Source organism: Cucurbita maxima, unplaced genomic scaffold (assembly GCF_002738345.1).
Source record: "Cucurbita maxima cultivar Rimu unplaced genomic scaffold, Cmax_1.0 Cma_Scf00085, whole genome shotgun sequence".
NCBI lineage: Eukaryota > Viridiplantae > Streptophyta > Magnoliopsida > Cucurbitales > Cucurbitaceae > Cucurbita > Cucurbita maxima.
This window is the reverse complement of record NW_019272101.1, coordinates 275,946-300,758: the sequence shown is the minus strand read 5'-3', so window position 1 is coordinate 300,758 and position 24,813 is coordinate 275,946. Positions and strand designations below refer to the sequence as shown.

Genomic DNA, 24,813 nt, shown 5'->3' with positions numbered 1-24,813 from the left:
AAAGGATACTTTGAAATTAAAAAAAAAAAAAAAAAAAAATTTAGCATGCCATCATTAAATTTAATGGTTAAAGATAAATAAATTTAAAAAAATGTTTTAATGTTTTAATTTTTATTTATTAAAAAAAATTAATAATAGTGCGGACTCGCACTGATATGGAGCCAAGGATTTTGGTTCAAAATAATGTAGGTAGGAGGGAACGGAGGATGAAACGGTGCGTTTAAGGGGGTTGGACGGGTATAGGAATTCAAATTCATTCCGTTCGAATTTTCGTCCAACGTCCTCAGTTCCCTCGCTTTGCTGCGTTCTCACAGTGGCGAATCGATGAAAAAATCTCTGATGAAGGAAGAAAATGGAACTCCAAAGCGGCAATGGTCCTTGCAAGACTTCGATGTAGGAAAGCCCCTTGGCAAAGGAAAATTCGGCAGAGTCTATTTAGCAAGAGAAGTTAAGGTTCGTTTTCTGTTTCATTCTTCTCGAAATGTTCTACAGTTGTTTTGGTGATTCCAGATCTTTAGTCCTTCGGTTCTTTGTTTGATTTTTGAATGACTATATTTTGTTCTGGTCTACTCAATAGCTTATAAATCTGAACGGAATTTTGTCATTTTGCGACTGCATATGGATTTTGCTGGATAGAAGTGATATGATATGATTTTGCATTTTCTCTTCTCTATTCTGGTGAATCAAGCAGAGATTGCTAAGTCTCTTGTTCTGGAAATTATCATAGCTACTCAGTGCTATCAATTCTCGATGACCGAACAGTTTGATTTTCCTTAATTTTACTTTACACAGAATAGCGATAGTGTACGATTTATCGTATAAACACAACTTTTAATCTCTGCAGTCCATTTTGCATTAAAATAAACATGAATTTTTTTAGTATTTTTTTTCTTTTTTCCAAACTTGAGATTGCATTTCTAGATTTTGGTTTGACCTTAGGAGCTCCGATTTGATTTTCAGAGCAAGTATATAGTGGCACTGAAGGTCATTTTCAAGGAGCAGATGGAGAAGTACAGGATTCATCATCAGTTGAGGAGAGAGATGGAGATCCAAACTAGTCTTCGGCACCCCAACATCCTGCGCCTCTATGGATGGTTTCATGATGCTGAACGTATTTTCTTGATATTGGAATACGCTCACCGCGGTGAGCTTTATAGGGAGCTTAGGAAAAGTGGTCATCTCAGCGAGCAGCAAGCTGCCACTGTAATATTCCTTTCTCTCTATCGTTGTGAACTTGTTACTTTGAACTGAAGATGCTGAAGTAAAATATATTAGAAGATTGAGCCAGAGACAAAATTTTATGAAATTGTCTCAGAAACAACTTAAACCTAGTCCTTACATTATCTGAAGGTTCCTTTATGTTTGTTTCTTGTGAATTTCAGTACATTTTAAGTCTCACACAAGCATTGGCATACTGCCATGAGAAGCATGTGATTCACAGGGACATTAAGCCAGAAAATTTGCTGCTTGATCATGAGGTATAAGTTCTCGAAGCATGTGATTCACAGGGACATTAAGCCAGAAAATTTGCTGCTTGATCATGAGGTATAAGTTCTCCTCTCTTTGTCATTCCACAGCTTAGAAAATGTTTCTTCGCATGATTTTTTCAAAACCTTAGTAAAACCCTCGTTTTATCCTGGAGGTAGAATCCAGATTTCACCGCACTTTGTAGATCATAGAGAAAGAAAATATTATATGTTTTTCTGCGTGTTGTATTTGTAGGGCCGGCTGAAAATTGCAGATTTTGGATGGTCTGTACAGTCGAGAAGCAAGAGACATACCATGTGTGGAACTCTGGATTATTTAGCCCCAGAAATGGTGGAGAATAAAGCTCACGACTATGCAGTAGATAATTGGACTTTGGGCATTCTCTGCTATGAGTTCCTTTATGGAGTGCCTCCATTTGAAGCTGAAAGTCAAAGTGACACGTTTAAAAGGTTAGACATATAATTTGCAAAAAGAACACAGACTTAAGATCCTTATCTTCATTAAAGAGTGGCTACTGCTTACTTTCTCATGTCGTTCATTTTTATTAGGCTACTTATACATAACACATTAGGATTAAATAGATTCTACCCAAAAATTTTAAGGTTAAAATGTTCTGGTGTAAATTTAATCCTTAGCAGCTTTCATCATTGACGAACACCTGTGCTAATAAGACAATAAAGTAGGTGGGGATCTATGCCTTCCTTGAATGAATTAGTAACAACTCATTAGTGTAACGAGGGAGAAATAAATGGATAGGGTGGGAATGTCCCATCAACCATGGGTGAACCTTCCGTTTATAATTGGTCACGGAGCCCTCAACTAAGTTGTTTAAGTTTTAGAATTTCATCTAATAGGATTTCGGCTCGAAGATTAGAAAATGTATGTAGTATGGATTAATCTCTCCCCGAGAACTTGGAGAACTTCTAATAAATAACTCAATTTTTAGAAAAGGTAAGAATGCGATTTATAAAAAATATGAGAAGTGGTACATTTTATTTTTTGGGCCTGTGTCATATATGCAGGATAATGAAGGTTGACTTGAATTTTCCCTCGACTCCTCACGTTTCTTCCGAAGCAAAAGATCTAATTGGCCGGGTTAGTTAACCTTGTGAATGTCTTTATTTGGTAGGAGTAGGAATGATATGCATACTTCTGGTATGGCTCTGATTATATTAAAATTTTACACAGCTCTTGGTGAAGGACTCCTCTAGAAGACTTTCACTTCAGAAGATAGTGGAGCATCCCTGGATAATCATGAATGCAGATCCATCCGGTATTTGCAGTAGCAGCAGGTAGAACATCACTTCATTTTTAACTAATTTCTCTTGCTCATGCCTCTTCATTTAGGGTTGAGTGAATATCTGTGTGTAATCTCTATGTCATGTAGCATTCATGATTTAATCAAAATGTTGGAAAAAGTTGTTAGTGGCATTCTCATAGTGATACAGGCTAGATCATGCCTATGGGGCTAATTGTTCCAAGTTTCCCATCTCTAGTGCGATTTCTAGAGGTTTCGAGTTTGAGATATGATGATCAATCTTAGTCAATCTCAATTGGTCTCGTCTTGATTAAATCTTACCAATAGAGTTGACCTCAATCTAATCTTAGTTGTTTAATTTGATGTGTTTGAAGTTTTTAGAAATGTAGAATATTATAAAATAAAAGCAATCACATCTTTGTAATGAGTTGTTTTTCAAGTAGGTTAATTAATGATCAATTGGGTTAATATATCCATAATTTAGCGAAAACTTGAACATTTAACCAGTGTTGCTAATACTTTTAGATTTTATTCCACCATTTTTGTAATTTCAATTGTGTCCATAGTTTCATTAATTTTTGTAGGATAAGTGTTGAGGATGGTTGGGAATGTGAATCCCACGTTGGCTAATTTAGGGAATGATCATACCTTCATAAGTAAAGGAATTGGTTGGGAATGTGAATCCCACGTTGGCTAATTTAGGGAATGATCATACCTTCATAAGTAAAGGAATAGATCTTCATTGGTATGAGGTCTTTTGGGAAGTCCAAAGCAAAGTCATGAAAGCTTATGTTCAAAGTGGATAAGATTATATTATTATGAAAAGTCGTAATTTCTAATATGGTATCAAAATCATGCTCTAAACTTAACCATGATAATAGAATCCTCAACAGTCTTCCAAATTGGAACGAGAAGGTGAGTAGGAACACGCAGACCAGCAACCAGGTGCTTGTGAATATAAGAACCTGCTCTGCTGAATCTCCTGCAATTGGCCAACTCCCTCTGCCGATGAACAAACGAGGTTCTCTCGTTTCGACTTCCCGCCGAACTCTGTCGATCGAGATTCATCAACGGCATCACGAGGGTCGGTAAGTCGTCGATTACTGCCCAATTCTGCTCCGTTTTCACCTCCATCGTGAATCTCCTGCAATTGGCCAACTCCCTCTACCGATGAACAAACGAGGTTCTCTCGTTTCGACTTCCTGCCGAACTCTGTCGACCGAGATTCATCAACGGCATCACGAGGGCCGGTAAGTCGTCGATTACTGCCCAATTCTGCTCCGTTTTCACATCCATCGTGAATCTCCTGCAATTGGCCAACTCCCTCTGCCGATGAACAAACGAGGTTCTCTCGTTTCGACTTCCCGCCGAACTCTGTCGACCGAGATTCATCAACGGCATCACGAGGGTCGGTAAGTCGTCGATTACTGCCCAATTCTGCTCCGTTTTCACCTCCATCGTGAATCTCCTGCAATTGGCCAACTCCCTCTGCCGATGAACAAACGAGGTTCTCTCGTTTCAACTTCCCGCCGAACTCTGTCGACCGAGATTCATCAACGGCATCACGAGGGCCGGTAAGTCGTCGATTACTGCCCAATTCTGCTCCGTTTTCACCTCCATCGTGGGCACGACCATCGCTGCTTCATCAGCCTTCTGCGGCCTTAATCTTTTCCCTAAACATGCACCACTAGTAAAACAAACTTAGTAGTAGAAGGTTTTGGAAATTGCATTTTAAAATTGTGAGATGGATGGTTATATGTAAAAGGTCAAGTAAATAATATTTATTAAAAAATATTTATTTATTTAGCAAATGAATTATATATATAATCGGGCACGAGATAATTTTCATAATCCAGTCTCGTTGAATGGAGACAAATCTCTCTTTTCCATTGTGGATTTAAATAGATTGGATTGTGAATCAGAATAACTCGCCCTTCCGTGTTAAATAGATATTCTAATTCAAACTTTAATTCCGACCTATTTTAACTTAGACGTAAAAACCCCTTTTAAAGAGATAATCTAATTCAAACTTTAATTCCGACCTATTTTAACTTAGACGTAAAAACCCCTTTTAAAGAGATTAAATTTGTAATCGTTCTTTCAATTTTCGTCCTAAGAAAGGCTCTCATCTCAATTTCTCAAGGAACTCGACAATACGGCCATGGAGACCAATCCCGCCGCTGCCGTCGTCGACGTTAGCAATACCCCAAGCATTCCGCCGGAGAAACGGAACCGTTCTATCTTCAACGTCCCGCCGGACTTCTTCGCTTCCTGCAAACTCCTTCGTTCTCCACATTCATACACCTCATCAACCAGCGGCAGCTACAGCTCAAGCGCAGAAAATCCAGTCGATTCGGAGCAGAATTCTAGGGATTTCAAAGAAAGTTCCGTTGCCCAAAGATGGACCTGCAACACATGCAAGGCCGAGTTCGAATCCCTCCTCGACCAGCGTTCGCACTTCAAATCCGACCTCCACCGGTTCAATGTAAACTTTGCTGGTTCTTCTGCTTGCTATTTGAACAAGTTGACTGAGTAGAGTGTTTTGTAAATTTGATTATTGTGTCTGGCAATGAACTCTGGACCATCAACGTTTTGTTTCCCCTTAAATCTTTAAGGTTTTTACTCGTCGGAATCAAAATTGGGTTAATATTTGATTCATTGACGATTTGATTAATTATGGAATTAGAAACAATATCTGCTCTGGTTTAGCCAGAACGGAGCCTGAATTTTTCAGGAATGATAAAACTTCACATTCTAAGCAAGTGTATAGAAATCTTCAAGGGCAAAGTTAGAGATATAAATTTTAAATCTCAACTTGTTAGCATAATTTATTTAATCCAAGACAAAACAAGAGTAATTGTCCCTCATTTCTAATTCGTTCCATCCCTCTAGTTAGAATTGAGTCCCTCTTTTCTTCCTGCTCTCAATTTAACCATCGGGTTCAACGATCTTGTCTTAAATGTTCATAGAAATTAAGCTGAATTCATTGTTGACATGTTTGATGAAGTGAATGATTTCTTGTTTTCTTCGTTTTCAAAGTATTTACTGTGCTATAACTAAATATTAGGTGAAGCTAAGCATTGCTGGAAAGAATATTGTCAAGGAGGATGATTTTGATGAGCTGACATCTGATTCTTTCAGAGACTTTGATGTGTCAAGTATTTCTGGATCAGAGGACGAAACAGAGAAGGAGATTTCCTCTCGGAATGAAGGGTCTAAGGTAACAAATGATAGTGTGAACAAGAAGAAGTTGTTCATTCATCTTCAAACAGGTGAAAGAGTTTCGGTTTGGAAGTGTTTGCTCATAAATGAGTCGGATAGTATTTCGTATGAGGATGATAAAACATCGGTCGGCGGTAATGGTATTCATTCACAATATCTTAGAGAGAATGAAGTCATAGCGAGATTGAAATATCTAAATCACGAGCCAAGAGATGGCACCCATTTGCGGATAGTGTTGCTTGCAAGTGGTGGGCACTTTGCCGGTTGTGTTTTCGACGGGAACTCGGTTGTAGCTCATAAAACCTTTCACAGGTTGGAAATCTCTTCTTTATTAACTCTTCACTTCTAATAGTTTCCAGTCTATTTCTTTGATCGTGCAGTCAACTATGAAAACAGACATATCAAACGTAACCTATGATACTTTTGCTCTTACTTGAAACCCTGGCCCTGAAATTTGTAATGCTGCTATTATCAAAGACATTTATGTTCTGAATTTCCATTTGGTTTTTGATGCTTGTTGTGCGTGCTTTCCTTACATGAGATATAAACTTTCTTATTATGTAGATATGTAGTGAGAGCCAAGTCTGGAAAGAAGCAGTCATCGAAAGATGCAAGTGGCAAAACAATCAGTTCTGCCGGGGCTTCACTTCGTCGTCATAATGAACTCGCGTTGAAGAAGGTGTAATATAGTTTATTGATGACTACAAAATGCCTCGACTCATGCATTCCTCTTTTCTTCCTCTTTTTTTAGCTTAATATTCATTTTCACACCCATGAATTCCTATGATTTCACAATTGAATTCAATTACTTGGTGCAAACAGTTTCTCTTTTGAAGATAGGTAGGCTTTATTGGCAAACCGTGTTGAAAATACTTGTATGTTCTTGTTTCGTAGTTGTTTTTGAAAACTGTGACTAAATATAAAGTTAATGTCCCCAATGAACCTAATCTTCTTTTTTCCCGAGTGAAACCGATGAACCCAATCTTTTGTTTCGAACACTTATTTCTTTTTTATACCATGTTTGTGACAGGATCACGTTTTGTTTAAATTGGCTTCTGAACTGTAATTGTTGATCTTGTAGGAAATTCAAGATCTCCTAGCTGCTTGGAAGTCCTATTTTAATGCTTCTTCTTGCGTTTATATTTATGCTCCTTCAAACAACCGGCAATTACTTTTTAATGGGGATAAGCCATATTTTAGCAATCAGCGTTCTGCTGTTCGGAATATTCCTTTGACTGTTCGAAGGCCTACGTTAAAAGAAGCTCGACGTGTTTATGAACAATTGGTGCAAGTAGCATATGAAGTAGAAGATAAGGAAATATTGTCCACCAGTGAGCACAATTCACCTTCAAGTGTAGTTACAACAGACAATGGCACCCAAGATATAGGTGAACCGAAGGTTATTGGGGACTTGGAAAAGGATGCTTGTACACATCTTGAAGAATCTGTTGAACATCCAATAACTAGAGAGAGTGAAAGTGAAAGTATTTGTATAACTACACCTCTGCATGAAGCATCACAGACTGGAAATGCAGATAAGGTTTTGGAACTCCTTAAACAGGGTCTTGATCCTTGCGCCAAAGATGAACGAGGACGGACTCCTTACATGCTAGCAACTGAAAAGGAAGTCCGAAATAGCTTCAGAAGGTTCATGGCTTCAAACCTGGATAAGTGGGATTGGAATGCTGCTAAAGTGCCGAGCGCGCTAACCAAGGAAATGGAGGAATCACAAGCTGCTAAGCAGGTTACTTAAAACTGTTCTTCCTGCTGTTTGATATGACTCTATATAGTATAGATATATATATCTTGTGTTTTAGCTTCTCCTATTTGAAATACGTCAAGAAGTCCCCTTGTGCTGTTGAAATTGATTGGTTTTCGTTATAATTTAGAAACATTGCAATGACGGTAAACTTGGTAAAGATTTCATGCTTTCGGGACTAAAAACTGTTGGATACGAGAACTAAGATATTTTGGCGCATCTATTGTTCTTCCTTTCACTTTTTAGACATTTGTTTGTTGGCTTGAAATGTTTATTCAGTTTTTCATGGAGATGAACCAAATTTTTTCCCTTTTTGGGGATTGTTTAGGCAGAAAAAGATGCCAAGCGAAAGGCACGAGCGAAGGAATTGAAGAAGTTAAAGAAAGAAAAGGCCAAGAAAGCACAGGTTTGTGTTTAATTGGTTTGTTTCTAATTTTATGTTGAAACTTGTTGAGACCCTAGTCTGTGCTCCTTTCTTGATTAAATGGTTATATTGGCATCGGATTTTCCGTTGTTCCGAACGTTATCTTTTGTAACCAGGGTATCGGAAGTACAATTCCTTTCGTTATATTCCTGGCTCACTCCCTATGTTACTCCATGGTTCTTCATTGCAAGGCCAATAGGGACGACAACGAGGGTTCTAAGTTATTAAGTTTTCGGCCCAGGCCGAGAACCCAAAACCTTTATAAACATCTCATGTCGACATCGTGTTTTGAAGCCTTTAGAGACCTCAAGGATTATGAATAATATCCAAACTGAATTTCAACGTCTCGTTACTCATTCGGATTCTTGCCTTTTCTTTCCTTCTTGTTTGAGCTGTGTGCTGAATATTGCTGGCAGGCCGAGGCCGAGGCTGCTGAATCTCAAAAAGCTGCAAAGGCGGAACACGGCAGAGGAATCGGCTCTATTTTGAATCCTCGAGCTGAATCAACCAGTGGAAAACTGATTACCAAAGAGGTAACTCTTTAAGCTGTTTGAATTGAACCAGCAAGAGGCTGGCGTACATGTTTGTGAAGATTGGATCATAGTGTTCATCAATATTATCCTTTTTCTTGTCAAATCAAGCTTCCAAGTCAATTTTTCAGAAGGAAAAACAAAAGGGTTTTTTTGAGCGTGGCTCCCAAATAGACTTAAAACGAGTCCTACTCGATATTTTACTAATCTCTGCAACAATCTACAGATGGTACAGGCTGCCGAGCGCGAAAAGAGAGCAGCAGCTGCCGAGAGGAGAATCGCAGCCATGGCCGCAGCTGCAGCCACCCGAGCGCGAAAAGAGAGCAGCAGCTGCCGAGAGGAGAATCGCAGCCATGGCCGCAGCTGCAGCCACCAATGGTTCCTCGTCAACTATTCCGAACAGCTCTCAGACTAAAACCGGGTTAGCCGGGGACATCAACTGTTCCTGTTGCGGTAAGTCGCTAGCTGGTAAGGTTCCTTTCCACCGGTACAACTATAAATATTGTAGCTCAACATGCATGCATGTACACAAAGAGGTCCTTGAAGAAAACTAGCATGGATTATTATGAGGTTGATACTCCTTTTACTTCATATCACACCATTCTTTTCGTCCTGTTCATCTGAAATGCTTTAAGAACAATGTCAGATTATTTGAAAGTTTCAATTATATCTGCTTCTCTCCTTTTGGTTTGCTTGTGTTTATCCAATTGTTGATGTTAAGATTAAAGCTTCAATTTAGATCAGTAAATTCTAATTTTTTCTTGTACTTGTTGGAACTGTGGAGTGTGGAACCTCTTTGGCATGGTAGAACAGAAATGAGAAAGCTACTGAATTATGTGGTTTGGACGGATTTTTTTTTTTCGGAATTACTCTCAAACATGTTTTTGATCGTTTAAAGTCAGCTTAATGTGCTACTTTTGCACCATAAAATTTGATTTTGCTCCGTTAATAGTATGTTTACGAGTGATTTTGGAAAAGTTAATTATGTTTGTTGTGCTCAAAATCAGTGAGATCTTGCATCGGTCGGATAGGGGAACGAAGCCTTCCTTATAAGGTTATGAAAACCTCTCTCTGGTAGATGCTTTTCAAAATTGCGAGGCTGATTACGATACTTGATGGGACAAAGTGGATAATATTTACTAGCTGTGGGCTTGAGATATTACAAAACCACTCTCAAATATGTTTTTAATTATATATAAAAATTAAACATTAAGTTAATTTTGAAGGATTAAAAAGCATGTTTTTAGAAGATAAAACTTATTTTAATCATTTTAAAATGAAAAGTTTGTGTTTAAATGTCTTTGTTCAGATTTAATTCAGATTTATAATTACGAATATTTGTTAAACGTAATTTTAATAATTTACCACTTTTTTTCCGCATTTTTTTTTAAGTAGACTACATTCAAAATTATAAAGAAAATTTAAATATATATTAACAATAAAAAAAAATTAATTATTTTAAAAAGTTGGAGGGTAATAATGAAATATTTTTAAGTTTAAATGTGTTTTTAAAATATGATATTAACAATAAAAAATAATTTTAAATTATTTAAAAAAATTGAAGGGTTTCAATGAAATAAAAAATATTTAAAAGTCGACATTTTTGGTTTAAAATACCAAGTTTACGAAGTTTATGATTATATATTTATTTGTATTAATTTAACTTACTCACTTAATAATTGATATATATATATATATATATATATGTTATGAGTTGGAAAACCGAATTCCCGCACGTTCGCAGGGCGGATCTGAAAATGCGGGGTATTATTCTCTCTCGTCGTCATTTGATCGAACACCTTGGCTTCTTTTTCTTTCAGCTGCCCATCCATGGAGGAATTTCATTTTGTGCCTCTGATTTTCTTTTTTCCATTTGTGTTCACAGTCTGTTACTTTGCTCACAAATCTCGGCGACATCAAGTGCGAGATTTTTTGCGATGAAGTCCCGAAATCTGCCGAGGCAAGTTCATCGCTCGTCTCCTCTATCTTCTGTTGTTAAGTTTACTCCATGTTTCGTGGATGTTCTTGTTTAGGTTGGAAGTTATTGTTTACTGATAAGTGATAATTTGATTTTCTCATCCTTTCTATCCGCAAAGTTGATCGGATTCTTCTTTAACTCTGGTGGTGATTAGTCGTGGAGAGAACTTAATTCATCGAGATGCACTGTATTCTCGAGGAGCTAGGTTGCAATTTTTTGTGAAAGCTTCGTTGATTAGTTTTTGCAACTTCTGCATTTTTATTTAATTGGAATTTCTACGAAACCTCGAGCGCGCAGTTTTTGCTAGTTGCTAGAGTTTTATGGCTTGTCATTTTTCTTTAGTTTCACTGTCACGGTGGGGGTAGATGATAGAATTAAGAAATACTACTGGTACCTGTAAGAGTTTCTGGGCAAATGGTTTCATTGAGATTAAGCTAACGCCTAATTGACTTCTGTTGACATACGTCAGTAATGAAAGTTAGTGTGCTTTCTCCTTCGTTGTTTCAAATGAATGGAAGATTCTGATGTTCACTTAACCTGAGACGTTATTAGATAATTCCCATTGGTCTTAGATAATGCATTGGTTTATCATGTTTTTTGGATTGGCTTGGAAAATAGAGAGGTAGCAAAGTTATGGGTATGGATATTTTCCATAGGATAAGTGTCAACAATGTTGGATTTGCAAAGCTAGAGGTCTTTCTAGGATCCTTGTAAACGTTTACAAATAACGCTAACTTAACGAATGATTTTAACCAAGAGCCGGTTAGAACGATGAATAACTCTTAGATCGAACTTTGAATCTATAATGGTTACTCTTAGATCCCAAGACGACTCACTCCAGAATTAGCTTGATCAAGACTAATCCAATAATCGGTTTTACTTCAAACCTAAACTAAGATTTGTAAAAGAAAGATAACACCAAAAGGCCTCTTGAATCTTCTTTGTCTTGCTTCTTGTAATTTCTTCTTCGGGTACATGCAATGGATCAGTGATTGGTTATCACCATATTTAGGAGGTATTGAGCGGTGGACATCCGAATGATATCTTTTTTAAGGCCAATGTATATTTGCACTCATGAGAACTAGAGAGTTGTCAATCCTCTTTCAGTTTTTTTTTTTTTCTGTAGCACAAGAAGCTGTTTGCCATTTTCCGAACAGTTTTTTCCTTTGCATGTTTATTTGCAGCTGAGCTTGTTATCCTATAATGTCATCTTTCTTTTGTACGTGGAAAAATGTTTTAACGTAAGAGTGACCAGAAAATATTGGCTAGAATTCTGCTTCTGCCCATCTTCTGTCTGCTGGATTATTGTTATCTGCAATGTTCATACTGACACTAATGTTTTATTGGTTATAGAACTTTTTGGCACTATGTGCTAGTGGCTACTATGATGGAACCATATTCCACCGAAACATCAAAGGTTTTATGATACAAGGTGGAGATCCAACAGGCACGGGAAAAGGAGGAACCAGTATATGGGGCAAAAAGTTAAATGACGAGATAAGAGAGTCGCTCAAGGTATGTAATATGATGTGCATCATGCCATGTAGCAGTTTACTGAACTCGCTCGTCTTTTCTGACCTAAATAAGACGAGAGACGCTTATTCAATGAAAATTTGCATCCCTAACCATGCTGGTGAAGCTGAGATCGAAAGTGGAAATTCAAGAAACCTTCCTGTCCTAAGCTGTTTATATGTTAGAATCTGATTCTTATTCTAAAAGGTTCTCTGTTCTGGTTTTATAGCACAATGCAAGAGGGATATATTATCAACGGCTAATAGTGGGGCAAATACGAATGGAAGCCAATTTTTTATAACTTGCGCAAAGCAGCCACATCTGAATGGATTATACACTGTGTTCGGCAGAGTGATTCATGGGTTTGATATCATGGAAAAGGTACGATTTTTGTTTCAATAATACTTCTAAACTTTAACTATGTTAAAAAAAAATAACTTTGATTTTTTTAAAAAAGTTCAGAAAAATAATATTTCCATTAAATTTGAATAGAAAACGTTAACAATTTGTCTCATTGATACATATAAACTTTAAAAGGATTCAAAAATATTTTTGAACTTTCAAAAATGTTCAAAAATACTTTTATCATTAAATTTTGGATGAAAAACGCTAAAGTTTCATTGACACTTTAAGCATTTAATTGTATTCATAAGATGCAATTTTTACATTTTTGTTCACGACTTATGAATGTTAATCTTGGTTGTGTAATTAATTGAATAGTTGGTATTGTTCTCCATCTTTTATTCTATGTTTTTATGTTATTTTTGATCTTATTCATCTTTTTATTTCTTTCTCTAAATAAAATTTGGTGATTGTATTTGTGCTAATTAAGTGAGCCACACCAATCTCGTGGATGATACTCTGACATTCTTACATTATATAAATTAAAACTTAAAGATCGGTATTGCATTGAATAATTTTACGCTACACGAACAAAGAGAAAGTCATTGGTATTTCATTTAAAACGCAATGCTATTTTTAAAGATTAGGAGGTATTTATACATGTTCAGCTGATATATGTGCACAGGTTTGCATTTAGCTTGTTGGGTATGATCTGAAGTGCGACTAGCATAGTCTTTAGGTAGCGAATTACTGTTTTTTCATCGCATCTGTTTAAATTCTTAGCATCTGCATGAATGTCTTGCTGATGTATAGCTTGGTGCAGACTCAAACTGGGTCGGCGAGATCGTCCTCTTGCCGAGATCAGGCTCAATCAGGTGACGATACATGCTAATCCTCTTGCAGGTTAACCTTCAATTAGCAGTAGCTAGCTAAAATCAACATTTGATGAAAGTCTCAACATTCAAGAAGTGGCATTTAGCGTTAGCATGAAAAGCTCTGCTATCTGAGAGGTTCAAAATACAGAATTAGAAGTAAACCATACAAAACTAACAGAGAACGGGCTTGCAGAGGTACTTATGAATTTGCAAGTATTGTTAACTTTATGTATATTTATTTAAGGTTAAATTATGAACTCGGTCTCTATGGTTTTGAGAAACCTAAAATTTCGTCTTTAGGATTTTAAAGGTTCGAATTAGTTCCTATAGTTTTTAAGAAAGATTTTATCAAACTGTAGGGACGTTTTATAAACAACCCTACAAGGCGAAATTCTAATTTTCTCCAAATTATAGGGCCAACTTTGTAATTTAAATTATAGTTAAATGGGTTTTATTTATTTTGGAAATATTACGACCATATTTAAGAAGAAAAAAAATTGAAAGTGAATGTTAGGATTGCTTATGAGTTTTAATCTTATGTGTTATGTGTTTGGGGAGTAGATGTCTTTATCGCCATTCATTAAACTCAAAATTAAAATATAATTGATTTATTAAGTTATTTTTTATTAAAAATTGAGTTGACTAGAGAATGAACGTTTTTAAAAAGATTTAATCATTTAATTCAATCCCTTCAATAAATATGTCTGCAGTTATCTAATAATTATTATTATCATGTCATTTTAGATATGGTCATATATTCTAATATGGTTAGGAATTACAGATCTCTAAAATATGATATTGTCCATTTTGAGCATAATTCTTATGGTTTTGTTTTGAGTTTCTCTAAAAAGTTTCTATCTCAATGAAGATAATATTCATCATCACTTGTGATTAACTCCTTCAGGAAAATTAAATTGCCTTAGTCCGTTTAATTTAATTTAATATTTATTGGTTATTTTAGAACTAAGGCAATTTAATTTTCCTGAAGGAGTTAATCCTGAGACGTTATGTGGGTAATTAGCACTGCAGTATTATACAGAAATTGAAATAATTCCCACTCTATGAGAAGTTATATTAGCACTGCAGTATTATACAGATAATTCCCACTCTATGAGAAGTTATGTAGGTAACTCTATGAGAAGTTATGTGGGTAATTAGCACTGCAGTATTATACAGAAATTGAAATAATTCCCACTCTATGAGAAGTTATATTAGCACTGCAGTATTATACAGATAATTCCCACTCTATGAGAAGTTATGTGGGTAATTAGCACTGTAGTATTATACAGAAATTGAAATAATTCCCACTCTATGAGAAGTTATGTGGGTAACTCTATGAGAAGTTATGTGGGGTAATTAGCACTGCAGTATTATACAGAAAATATGAAAATTCGGTCCGACACCAAAAACAGGATTCTGTAGTGAAAAAACTAGATAGAGCAAGACTTAATAAGCTGTTTTCCTTGTTCTACACTTATCGAGCCTCAGATAAACTCATGATATTTAAATATTATCCAACAATAAAAAAATAATATATGTTGTAATTTTGAAAGAATAAAATTATATTTTGAAATAAATGGATTTTAAAAAATGCAGAACGCGGGAGTGGAAGCACACCAAGTGAGCTCGTTCTTAGGGTTTCAAAATCCCCGCCAATATTTTCCCCACAGTCGAAACGATGGTACACCCCAACCCCCCAAATTCAATGAATTTTTCCCAAACATGGCAGTGGCTCGTAATCAAGCTTCTCCCACCCTCCTCCTCTCAACTCTGCTGATGAATCGCGTCCAATCAAGCCACCGAGTTATCGGGAATTCATCCTCTCAGTCGCCTCCAAGATCGCTTCCCTGCCTCTGCAGAATCGATTCCAACGTCTGGGGAGTTCTCACTGCCATTTCCGGAAAATTCCGTAGACGCCAGCAGGTTTTTGTCATACACTCTTCATCTGCAATTTTAGTAACTTATCATCTGCTTGTATCAATGGTTTTCGGATTCTGGTACTTCATCTTTCACTGCAATGTGATTTCTGAGCTTCTCGACTTTTCTTGATCATGTTCTTTTTGGAATACGGTTAGATTAGATATCCTTTTGATCGATGATGAACACATCCTCGGCCGAGTGGCGGCAGATAGTCAACTCCAGATTGACTCTAATTCAGTCAGTGCAAAACGTTGCAGAGTTTATAGGAAGAGGACATCTACTGAAGATGCTTGTTGTCCATCGTTTTTTCTCAAAGATACGAGGTTGTCTATTGCAAAGTGTCTCTGGTTATCGATGTGTTTATGCGCACGGATTATTACAATTACCCCTCTTAACACTTACGATGTGACTTTATCGTTTTACTTGCAGCACAAATGGAACGTATTTGAACTTGGAGAGGTTGAAGAAAAATAGTCAGGAGGCTAAAATATGTCATTCCAAGATCTACACAAACTTATTCAATTCCAAGGGTTATAGGAGTTAATAGTCATGATTGGTATGTTCTATTTTCATACGTCAAATCATGGCATTGCTTGTCCACATGATTGATCACGCTGTTCAAAAGATGTTTATGCACGTACTAGTTTTCCCTGAATGTGTTATCGTTGATCTCTTGATTATTCTTTGTCAAATTTTCTAAGGGTGATACTTCTATCGAAAAAAATTGCCTACCTATTGTTGAATAATTCCACCATTGGCTTGAGTAGCCGATCATCATTTGATTTTTAGTGACCCGTGAGACATCAGCTAATCGAAAACCAGCTTTTTTCTGTTGTCATTGGAGCAAGTGGTTTAAGTTCATTCTTATTTGTACATATGATCTCTTCTTATGTTAGACCTGAAATTGAGTTGATTTCACCTTGAACCCCTGCTCTTCTCCCTTTTATTCTTTTTTTTTTTTTTTTTTTTTTTTTTTTTTTTTGGGTATGTGTGTGTGTAAACAAGTTAATAGGTGAGTAGCTGAGCTGTAAGACCTCTTTCATAATGCAGAGGTCGGTCTGGGGGAGGTCCTTGCACAATCACCTTGATAATGTTGAATAAATATTGATTACACAAGTTTTAAGTCACCTTTGAGTAATCTGTGTGCTTCCTCAGTGGAAAATGATTTAAAAATTTTCGTTTACTTTATTTTCACTTTATTCATCTAGTGTTCTTGGTGGATGTGTTGAGATTCTAATTTCCTTCTATTTTAGTAGCTGGAGGTTTGTTTATGAGATTCTAACTTCCTTCTATTCTAGTAACTATTGTTGTTCAGTGACTAAAATTCAAACTTGTTAGTCTCCGTTTAACAATCTGACTAATTCTCCCTTCTAGCCAAATTTATTGTGTTATTGCTGTTTTTTACATGTTAGAATTTTAGTGCAATAACGTTATTTACTCTATACGTTGCATAAATGCATGCAGGGAAACACATCTACGAGCATTTTATTCTACCACCGAAGAAATTTCAGCTTTGTTCGCCAAGCAGCAGGAACAATTGAAGGCAATTCAAGGGACTCTAGAAGATGAAGAGAATTATGAGAATATTTCTTTTGATTTTGATCTCAATGTATCCATTGAGGCTAACAAAATTTTACTTGGAGAAAATGTACGGGGGAACTATTGAAACAAATCTGCCAAAACTAGTTCCGCTATGTCAGCCCATTGGTTTGATCCAACCCATGTCAGCACTGAAAAGCACGACTGGGATTTCAGAAATCAAGAATGTCATAATACTCACAAGGCTGAATTCACAAGCGCTGATGCTGTTGTTAAGGGAGGTTTTGGTTTTGACATTGATGGTGTTGGCACGACTCCCGTTTTGGAAGGAGAGACCATTGGGACCGAGCGGGTTCAAGAAACGCAAAGTCCTGGAGTTGATTGTGAGTGTAACTTGGATTCTTAGCAAGGGAAACTATGTTTCTTGATTATGAAGGTCCTGTAGGAGAGATGGATGATCAGGCTAATATGGTTCATGGGGAAGCTTATTTTCACTCTCTGATAAATCAAACGCGTGATGCTGTCAATGCAATGGAAGATACTGAAACTGAAGGAACAGACTGCAGTCCTTTTAGCTTCAGAAGTTGCTGGTAGCTACACATGCAGTATTGCCCGTGTTCAGGATGAGTGGGAGGGAGTTTCATATTGGCTAATTTAGGGAATGATTATGGATTTATAAGTAAAGGAATATATCTCCATTGGATGAGGTCTTTTGGAGAAGCTCAAAGCAAAGTCATGAGAGCTTATGCTAAAGTGGACAATATCATACCATTGTGGAGAGTCGTGATTCCTAACATGGTATCAAATTTATGCCTTTAACTTAGCCATGTAAATAGAATCATGAAATGTCGAATAAAGAAGTTGTGAGCCTCGAAGGTATAGTAAAAAAAAGTGACTCTAAGTGTCGAACAAATGGCGTACTTTGTTCGCGGGCTCCAAAAAAAGTAGTCCAGTCTCAATTAAGAGGGAGGCTATTCGATAGCTCTATAGGTCTCAGGAGAGGCTCTATGGTGTATTTTGTTCGAGTGGAGAATTATTGAGGATCGTTGGAGGGAGCTCAACATGTCATGGATTTATACTGAAATCAAGTTTGGAGAGGCTGGAGCTGTAAATATGGTGGCATTTATTTGATCTTCTCATATCTTGTTGAGGTACCTTCCTTCTGTGCATCGATTTTAGATATATCCATTGTGTAAATATCTGAGCTTTTATTTTATTTTCTTATTACCGGTGAATGATTAATACTGTGTAATATATAAGATAGGGATGCATATGAAACTAGGAAGTTGTTCCTCGACCCAAGTTCACCGCTAGTAGATATTGTCTCTTTAGACTTTTCCTCCTAAGCTTCTCTTCAAGGTCTGTTAGGAAAGGTTTCTACACTCTTATAAGAACGAATTTCATTCTCCTCAATCGATGTGAGATCTCACAATTTACTCTTTTTGGGGGCCAACATCTTCGCTAGCACACCGCTCGATACTTAGCTTTAATACCATTTGTAATAGCTTAAGCTCACTGCTAGTAGATATTGTCCTCTTTGAACTTCCCCTTCTAGGCTTTCCCCTAGGCTTCCCCTCAAAGTTTTAAAATACGACCACTAGGGAAGTTTTCACACTCTTGTAAGGAATGTTTCGTTTTTTTCTTCAATTGATGTGTAATCCTTTGAACTTCTCCTTCTAGGCTTTCCCCTAGGCTTCCCCTCAAAGTTTTAAAATACGACCACTAGGGAAGTTTTCACACTCTTGTAAGGAATGTTTCGTTTTTTTCTTCAATTGATGTGTAATCCTTTGAACTTCTCCTTCTAGGCTTTCCCCTAGGCTTCCCCTCAAAGTTTTAAAATACGACCACTAGGGAAGTTTTCACACTCTTGTAAGGTATGTTTCGTTTTTTTCTTCAATTGATGTGTAATCTCACAATCCATCCCCTTTGTAATGACCCAAGTCTATCTCTATAAAATATTGTCTGCTTTGGCTGTTTATTTATCACCGTCACCCACAGTTTTAAACGCGTCTACTAGAGAGATGTTTCTATACCCTTATAAGGAACGTTTTGTTCCATTCTCCAACCGATGTAGATCTCACAAATCATATTCCTGAAAACATTTAAACAACAGCCTGAACCAAACCGAATCGAACCCACGGCAATTTGATACATATATATTTTAGTATATCGGCCAGTTTATCTTTTTCTATTTTTGATAGAAGTGGAGGATGAGATCCAAGAACTGGTTCAATCATTGCTTCATTGAAAGTCATATTCCCAAGCATAATAATACCCAAAGAGCAGCGGGAGCTGGCACCTCATCCTCTTGGATTGGCTTCCTCCATGTCACATGTCACAGGTATTTGACTTCTCACTCATCCCACTTCATCTTCAAGTAATTATGGCTTCCCATTGTGTTCAAACCTTTATGATCTTATGGACTTCTGCTTCAAATAATAATTACTCAAAGGATATCTTTATTTCTCACCCACGAATTTTTGTTCTCTCTCTATATATATACATATAGGAACATATATTTTTTATTTATGATATCTAATTTAATATCGCTTCTATATATTTGTGAAACAAAGAAATTGTTCAAGCATTTTTATAATAAATCCTTGTATCTTTTTTTTTGTTTTTTTTTTTTTTTCCTTTCCCCAACTTCTATTGAAAAAATTAATCTATGAAATTACTTTTTTTTTAAAAAATAGATTAAAATGCCATTTTGGTCGGTGTATTTCGAGTTTGGTTGGTATCTGTACTTTAAAAGTGTCTAGAATTTAACTCTTATACTTTGATTTAAACTTAAAATTGGTTTTATAAACTTAGAAAACATGTTTATATGGTGAAAAAATACTACTAACCAATTTTGATAGAATTAACTTGGCTAATTTGAAAGTTTATTAAAGTATTTTGACCAAAATATTTAACCGTAAGTTTATTTTGAAAAAATTAAAAAAGAAAAAACAAATTTGTGAAAGTAAAGTAAAGTAGAAGTTTATATTGAAAAATTGAGTTTGGGAGTTTTGGATTCGATTCCTGTGGACTTAAGTGAACGGACGGCCCAATCCTTCGACAAAAGGATGTTAACTTTAAAATTTTGCACAAATGCCCTTTTACATTATGTTTTTATCAAATTAACCCTTTTATATTGGATAATTATGGTTAAGGTTGTATACTATATTGAATAAAAAATATAAATATTGTATTTGTTGTTTACTAAATTTTGGTGGGTAAGGCACTCCATCTTCACTCAGCAATCGAAAATTTTATCGAGAATTTGAGTGAAATAAAAGAGGTTGAAACAAGAAAAATCTTATTTTTTAGAGAATTTTTTTTTTCTTTTTAAATTAAGTTAAACATGAACTAGATCGGATTGAATTAGAAAATTACAAGTCCGGGGCATGTGCTAGCCAACCATAAGGTTGAGGTCGAGTTTGAGGTCGAAGCCTACGTAAAAAAATTGGGTCTTTTCTCCTTTACCATAAAATTGATCGACTATGTTCAAATTATCTTGAAAATAATTTCTAAACACCGAGTATTCTTAATAGCAACTTTATTGTAAATTTTTTGGAAAAAAAAGCTCATAATTTAGCATTACGGTTGCAATGCACTTGAAGGTACAACGCAATTAAAATGTACCTAAAATACACCAATAATGATAATAATAATGATAATAATAATGATAATAATAATAATAATAATAAAATAATGAAGGGGCATTTTGGTAATTTCATAACACTACATTTTTATTTTATATTTTTTAAAAAGGTTCACGTGGTTTGATACATTCATTATGGTTGGGAAAAAATTTTCATAAGAGATATTATTGTAATTCCCAAATTTTCATAAGAAATATTATTGTAATTTGGATAAGAAGTGCAATGATGAAAATAGATGAGATGATGATTATGAAGAAAAATAAAGAAAAGTAGGAAAAATAATTTTTTTTTAAATAATAAAAATAAATTTTGATTTTTTAAAAAATTAAAAAAATTGTAACAATATTATGGGCAATCAAATGGGAGTGGATAATTGAATTGAATAAAATAAAATAAAATTTGATTTTTAAAAAGAAAAAAAAATTAACAATCTATTGAAAAGATGAGTGGATAATTGAATATATATATATATATATATATATATATATATATATATATATATATATATATATATATATATATATATATATATATATATTCACCTTGCTTACTAACCCTAATTTAATTTAATTAATTTTACAATTTCATTTTAAATTTGCTTTTTTTTATTATTATTATTGCAATTTAAAGCTTATTTATTTATTTGAAAGGTTTAAAAGCCCTTTTGTTCCAAATTTTCAATTTTTTAAAAGGTTATTATGTTAGAGAAAACATTAAAAAGGGTTAAGTTTATTTATTTATTTATTTATTTGAAACCGTGAAGGGTTAAGTTTATTTATTTATTTATTTAAAATCCTACTATCACACATAATAATAATAATAATAATAATAATAATAATAATAATAATAATAATAATAATAATGGAAGACCAGTTCTCTAAAAATAATAATAATAATAATACTGGAAGACTATAAATACTAGACCGTTCTCTAAAAATAATAATAATAATAATTGAAGACTTTATTAAATACTAGACATTTTATAATTTCATGTCCGCCTCTCATTCAAATACAATTTTGGTTGATATTGCACACATATTTTATTATTTTATTTTATAAAAAAATTAATAAAAGTCGAGTGAGTCCATTTAGAGTTATAATGGAATTTTATTATTTATTTTATTGTCTTGTGTTGGCTAGGATATTATGAAATTGCTTTTCTATTACTATCTTGTGTAGTCTGATTCTTCTTTTATATTTTGCTATATATGTAAACTAATTTAAAAAATATATATATATATATATTTAAAATAGACGATTTTATTAAAATAAATAAATTATATATTAATTTTCAACTAATCAGTCATTGGGCATATTTTGTAATTTCCTTTTATATTTATTAAATAATATTTAACACTCGAAATTAAATAATATAATAAATTATTTTTTATTTAGGAGGATCATTTTTCTCCCTTTATCTTTAATAATAATAATAATTTAATATTCAATATATCTCTAACTCTCAAAATTCTATAATAAAAAATTTGAATTCTTAAATTTCAAATATTCATTATTTTTCACAATCATTATTAAATATAAAATTTATTTCATATCCAATAAATTAATTAATTTTAAATTGAAAGTTTTTAAAAAATTAAGAGGGAAACTTTTAAATTTAATATAAAATCATTTTATTTTGTTATTATCAAGTTATTCTCCATAATATAAAACATAATTATAATTTAGTTCCTATCATTTAAAACTTAAATCAACTCTTATAATTCCAAAAAAAAACTTCAAAAATATTTAAGGAAAGAAACTAATTATAATATTTACAATTTACAGTTTAATTTAAGTGATTTGATTGATAGATGTAACATACGCTTCAAAGGATTATTTACTTATTAATTTATTAATCAATCTTAAATTTTCTTCAAACCTACGATGTAAATAATCGAAGTGAATGGATATACATGCAAAAATAAAAAAAATAAAAATAAAAATAAATAAAAAGCTAGAGATTTTATTATTATTATTATTATTATTGGAAAAAAAAAAATGATGAGGTTGGCTTAGCTAATTTCCACACTTTTTTTTTTATTTCATATAAACACAAAATTCATTTATTTTATTTATTTATTATTGGTGCTCATAAATAACGAATATTCAATAGAATATATTTTTGAATCTACGTATAATATATAGTTTATTTTTCATTTAATGAAGTGTTGCTTTAGTACTACATGACCTAATTTTAGTGTTTTTTCCTGAAATAAAATATTTTTTTATTAATAAAAAAATCCTTTTATGTGTTTAGTCAATTCGAAGATTTTCTTATCTTATTTTTTTTTACGTTCGGTGATTAGAGTTTTTATTTTTAATATCAATAGTAGATGGATATGAAGGTTAAATGGTAAATTCAATATTAATAGTCTTCGGGTTAGTATTTTGTAAAGTTAAACATTCTGAAATAATAAAAAATCATTTGAAAAAAAAAACCTAAAATTAATAATAATAATTGATACGAGAAAAAATATGGTTAAAAATACTTGAATTGAATAATTAGTAAATATTTTTTTTGTCTGAATCATGAAAATTAACAAATTAATTGATTACGCAGTAATTATAGGTTGGGTGAGACAAAATATTCTAATTCTAAAATGACTCGGATTAGTTTGTAAGAATATAATGAAGCAATTCAAGATAAGTACTTAATTATGTACAGCTAAATTTGAATTTTAAATCGAGATCAAAATCTACTTTTTGAATTATTATTTTCAAACATAAATTTAAATTTCTTCCTTTTAAAAATATTTTTTAAGTGAAACACTCCTCCTTTAAAACATAAATTAGTAATTAAACTTTTAAAAATATTTAAGAAGGTTTTTTACTTTAAAAACTATTTAATAAATTTAATAAAAAATTAAATATTTAAAATTCATAAATTTAAATATAAAATTGAGAATTTAATGTTTTAATACAAAAAAAGCAATTTTATAATTAATAGAATTATATTTTAAAAAATATATTAAACATATTCGATCATATTAATTAAAAATTGTAGGGGTATATATATATATAAATAATGTGTGGAATAAAAGGTTTATTTAAAAGGGAGAAATTTGTTCTGTATCCCTCTGATCATCTTCTAGTTCTGAATTGTTCGTCATCTTGCTCTTTTGCCATCATGATTCCTACTGTAATCATTGCAATGAAAGGCCTCTCTTTCTCTCTCTTCTATTTCGATTTCTTTTTTTGTTCTCTCTCTTCTATATATACTCTCAATTCCATCGCTCCAACCAATTCCGAATTCAATTTCCACAAAAATGTGCGATTCTTCTCGATTCATGCTCCTTTCCTTCACTCGTTCCTCTTTACGTTGCCGCCATCGCCGCCGGCCGATTCGACTCTACAGGCTTTTCAGGTGATTGATTTTTTCTTCTTCTTCTTCTCCGTTTGTTTAATCTGATTTTGTATTTTGTTTTTACGGAGTTCTGTGTTTGTTTTGGTGCTCTGTTTCAGGAGGATGAAATTCGCGAAGGATCGGACCGGCGTTAAGGAAGAGATGGAGATCGAGAATTTGAAACTGTACATGGAGAATCAAAGCATTATTGAGGAGAACGAGAGGCTGAGAAAGAAGGCGTTTCTTCTTCACAAAGAGAATCAGGTTTTGTTATCTCAACTCCAGATTTTCTCTAAGCGAAAATCGCAGCCTAACTCCGATTTGAGCGACTAGCTCGAAAATTAAATCATCTATAACGATCGAGTAGAGGATTTTTCAACGCTATCATAACTTTCGGCTTCCGATTTCTTTTTCCTACGATTCCTTGGTTTGTAATCTGTCCTTATGAAAATAAATTAGGTGTTGATTTAGAGGGGAGGGGAATAATCAAGGATAAATTCAGTTTTTAGGGCATAGATTTTGAGAAATATAGTCATGTGAAGAAATACATCATGAACTGTTGCAAATGTAATAGAGAACTCTGTACCGTCAAAAATCGATCGATCTAAATTCTTTATTGAAACTCCATTGAAGAAGCTTTGGTTGAAGGGTTCGATCTTGAAGCAAAAGAATGATTTGGTTCTTGGAACTAAAGCTTGAATCCAAATGGTGGAAAGGGAATGTAGCATCGTTCTAGAAAGCGTTGCTTTTTGGAAAGGGAAAGTCTTTCTTCACTCCTTTTAATTCTTGTGCCTTTTTTTTTTCAAAAAATAATAAATAAATTATTCTCTCTATTTTTTTATTATAAAATTAAAAACTATCGACAAAGGATTATGAAGTGGTAAATGACTAGTTCCTCGATTCCATTTACTATGAGTTGATATCAATTCAACAACAAAAAATTATAACTTTTTTTTTTTTTTTTTTTTTTTTTTTT

At 33.8% G+C, this 24,813-nt stretch overlaps 3 protein-coding genes and 1 pseudogene across 6 annotated transcripts; all 4 read left to right on the top strand.

Annotated features, from left to right (window-relative positions):
• The first annotated feature begins 207 nt into the window (after positions 1-207).
• LOC111472726 (serine/threonine-protein kinase Aurora-3) lies at positions 208-3,169 on the top strand. The gene is made up of 7 exons (XM_023118351.1): positions 208-453; positions 961-1,203; positions 1,383-1,478; positions 1,723-1,937; positions 2,511-2,583; positions 2,677-2,939; positions 2,978-3,169. Exons 1-6 carry the CDS (start codon positions 325-327, stop codon positions 2,782-2,784), a joined length of 864 nt encoding a protein of 287 aa, XP_022974119.1. The 5' UTR covers positions 208-324; the 3' UTR covers positions 2,785-2,939; positions 2,978-3,169.
• A 1,654-nt stretch (positions 3,170-4,823) lies between these two features.
• LOC111472721 (ankyrin repeat and zinc finger domain-containing protein 1) lies at positions 4,824-9,371 on the top strand. 4 transcript variants are annotated; one of them, XM_023118342.1, is made up of 8 exons: positions 4,824-5,231; positions 5,814-6,280; positions 6,533-6,647; positions 7,050-7,712; positions 8,056-8,133; positions 8,568-8,684; positions 8,908-8,954; positions 9,022-9,371. In XM_023118342.1, the coding sequence occupies exons 1-8, from the start codon at positions 4,908-4,910 to the stop codon at positions 9,233-9,235; spliced, it is 2,025 nt and encodes a 674-aa protein (XP_022974110.1). In that variant the 5' UTR covers positions 4,824-4,907; the 3' UTR covers positions 9,236-9,371. The 4 variants fall into 4 exon arrangements, with proteins under 4 accessions (XP_022974110.1, XP_022974112.1, XP_022974113.1 ...); XM_023118344.1 differs by having other exon boundaries at positions 8,908-8,982; positions 9,045-9,236; XM_023118345.1 differs by having other exon boundaries at positions 8,574-8,597; positions 8,942-9,371.
• Positions 9,372-10,411: 1,040 nt separating this feature from the next.
• Positions 10,412-13,708, top strand: LOC111472722 (annotated as a pseudogene).
• A 9,900-nt stretch (positions 13,709-23,608) lies between these two features.
• Positions 23,609-24,587, top strand: LOC111472719 (protein LITTLE ZIPPER 3-like). Its single transcript, XM_023118340.1, has 2 exons — positions 23,609-23,858; positions 23,957-24,587. Exons 1-2 carry the CDS (start codon positions 23,761-23,763, stop codon positions 24,168-24,170), a joined length of 312 nt encoding a protein of 103 aa, XP_022974108.1. The 5' UTR covers positions 23,609-23,760; the 3' UTR covers positions 24,171-24,587.
• The last annotated feature ends 226 nt before the right edge of the window (positions 24,588-24,813 follow it).

Bases quoted from the DNA above. Each gene is read 5' to 3' on its own strand.
- LOC111472726 (XM_023118351.1), top strand. From the start codon at position 325: ATGAAAAAATCTCTGATGAAGGAAGAAAATGGAACTCCAAAGCGGCAA. The intron at 1,204-1,382 runs GTAATATTCCTT...TGTGAATTTCAG, and splicing joins GCGAGCAGCAAGCTGCCACT to TACATTTTAAGTCTCACACA. The intron at 1,938-2,510 runs GTTAGACATATA...TCATATATGCAG, and splicing joins CAAAGTGACACGTTTAAAAG to GATAATGAAGGTTGACTTGA.
- LOC111472721 (XM_023118342.1), top strand. From the start codon at position 4,908: ATGGAGACCAATCCCGCCGCTGCCGTCGTCGACGTTAGCAATACCCCA. The intron at 7,713-8,055 runs GTTACTTAAAAC...GGGATTGTTTAG, and splicing joins AATCACAAGCTGCTAAGCAG to GCAGAAAAAGATGCCAAGCG. The intron at 8,955-9,021 runs GAGAATCGCAGC...AGCTGCCGAGAG, and splicing joins AGAGCAGCAGCTGCCGAGAG to GAGAATCGCAGCCATGGCCG.
- LOC111472719 (XM_023118340.1), top strand. From the start codon at position 23,761: ATGTGCGATTCTTCTCGATTCATGCTCCTTTCCTTCACTCGTTCCTCT. The intron at 23,859-23,956 runs GTGATTGATTTT...GCTCTGTTTCAG, and splicing joins CGACTCTACAGGCTTTTCAG to GAGGATGAAATTCGCGAAGG.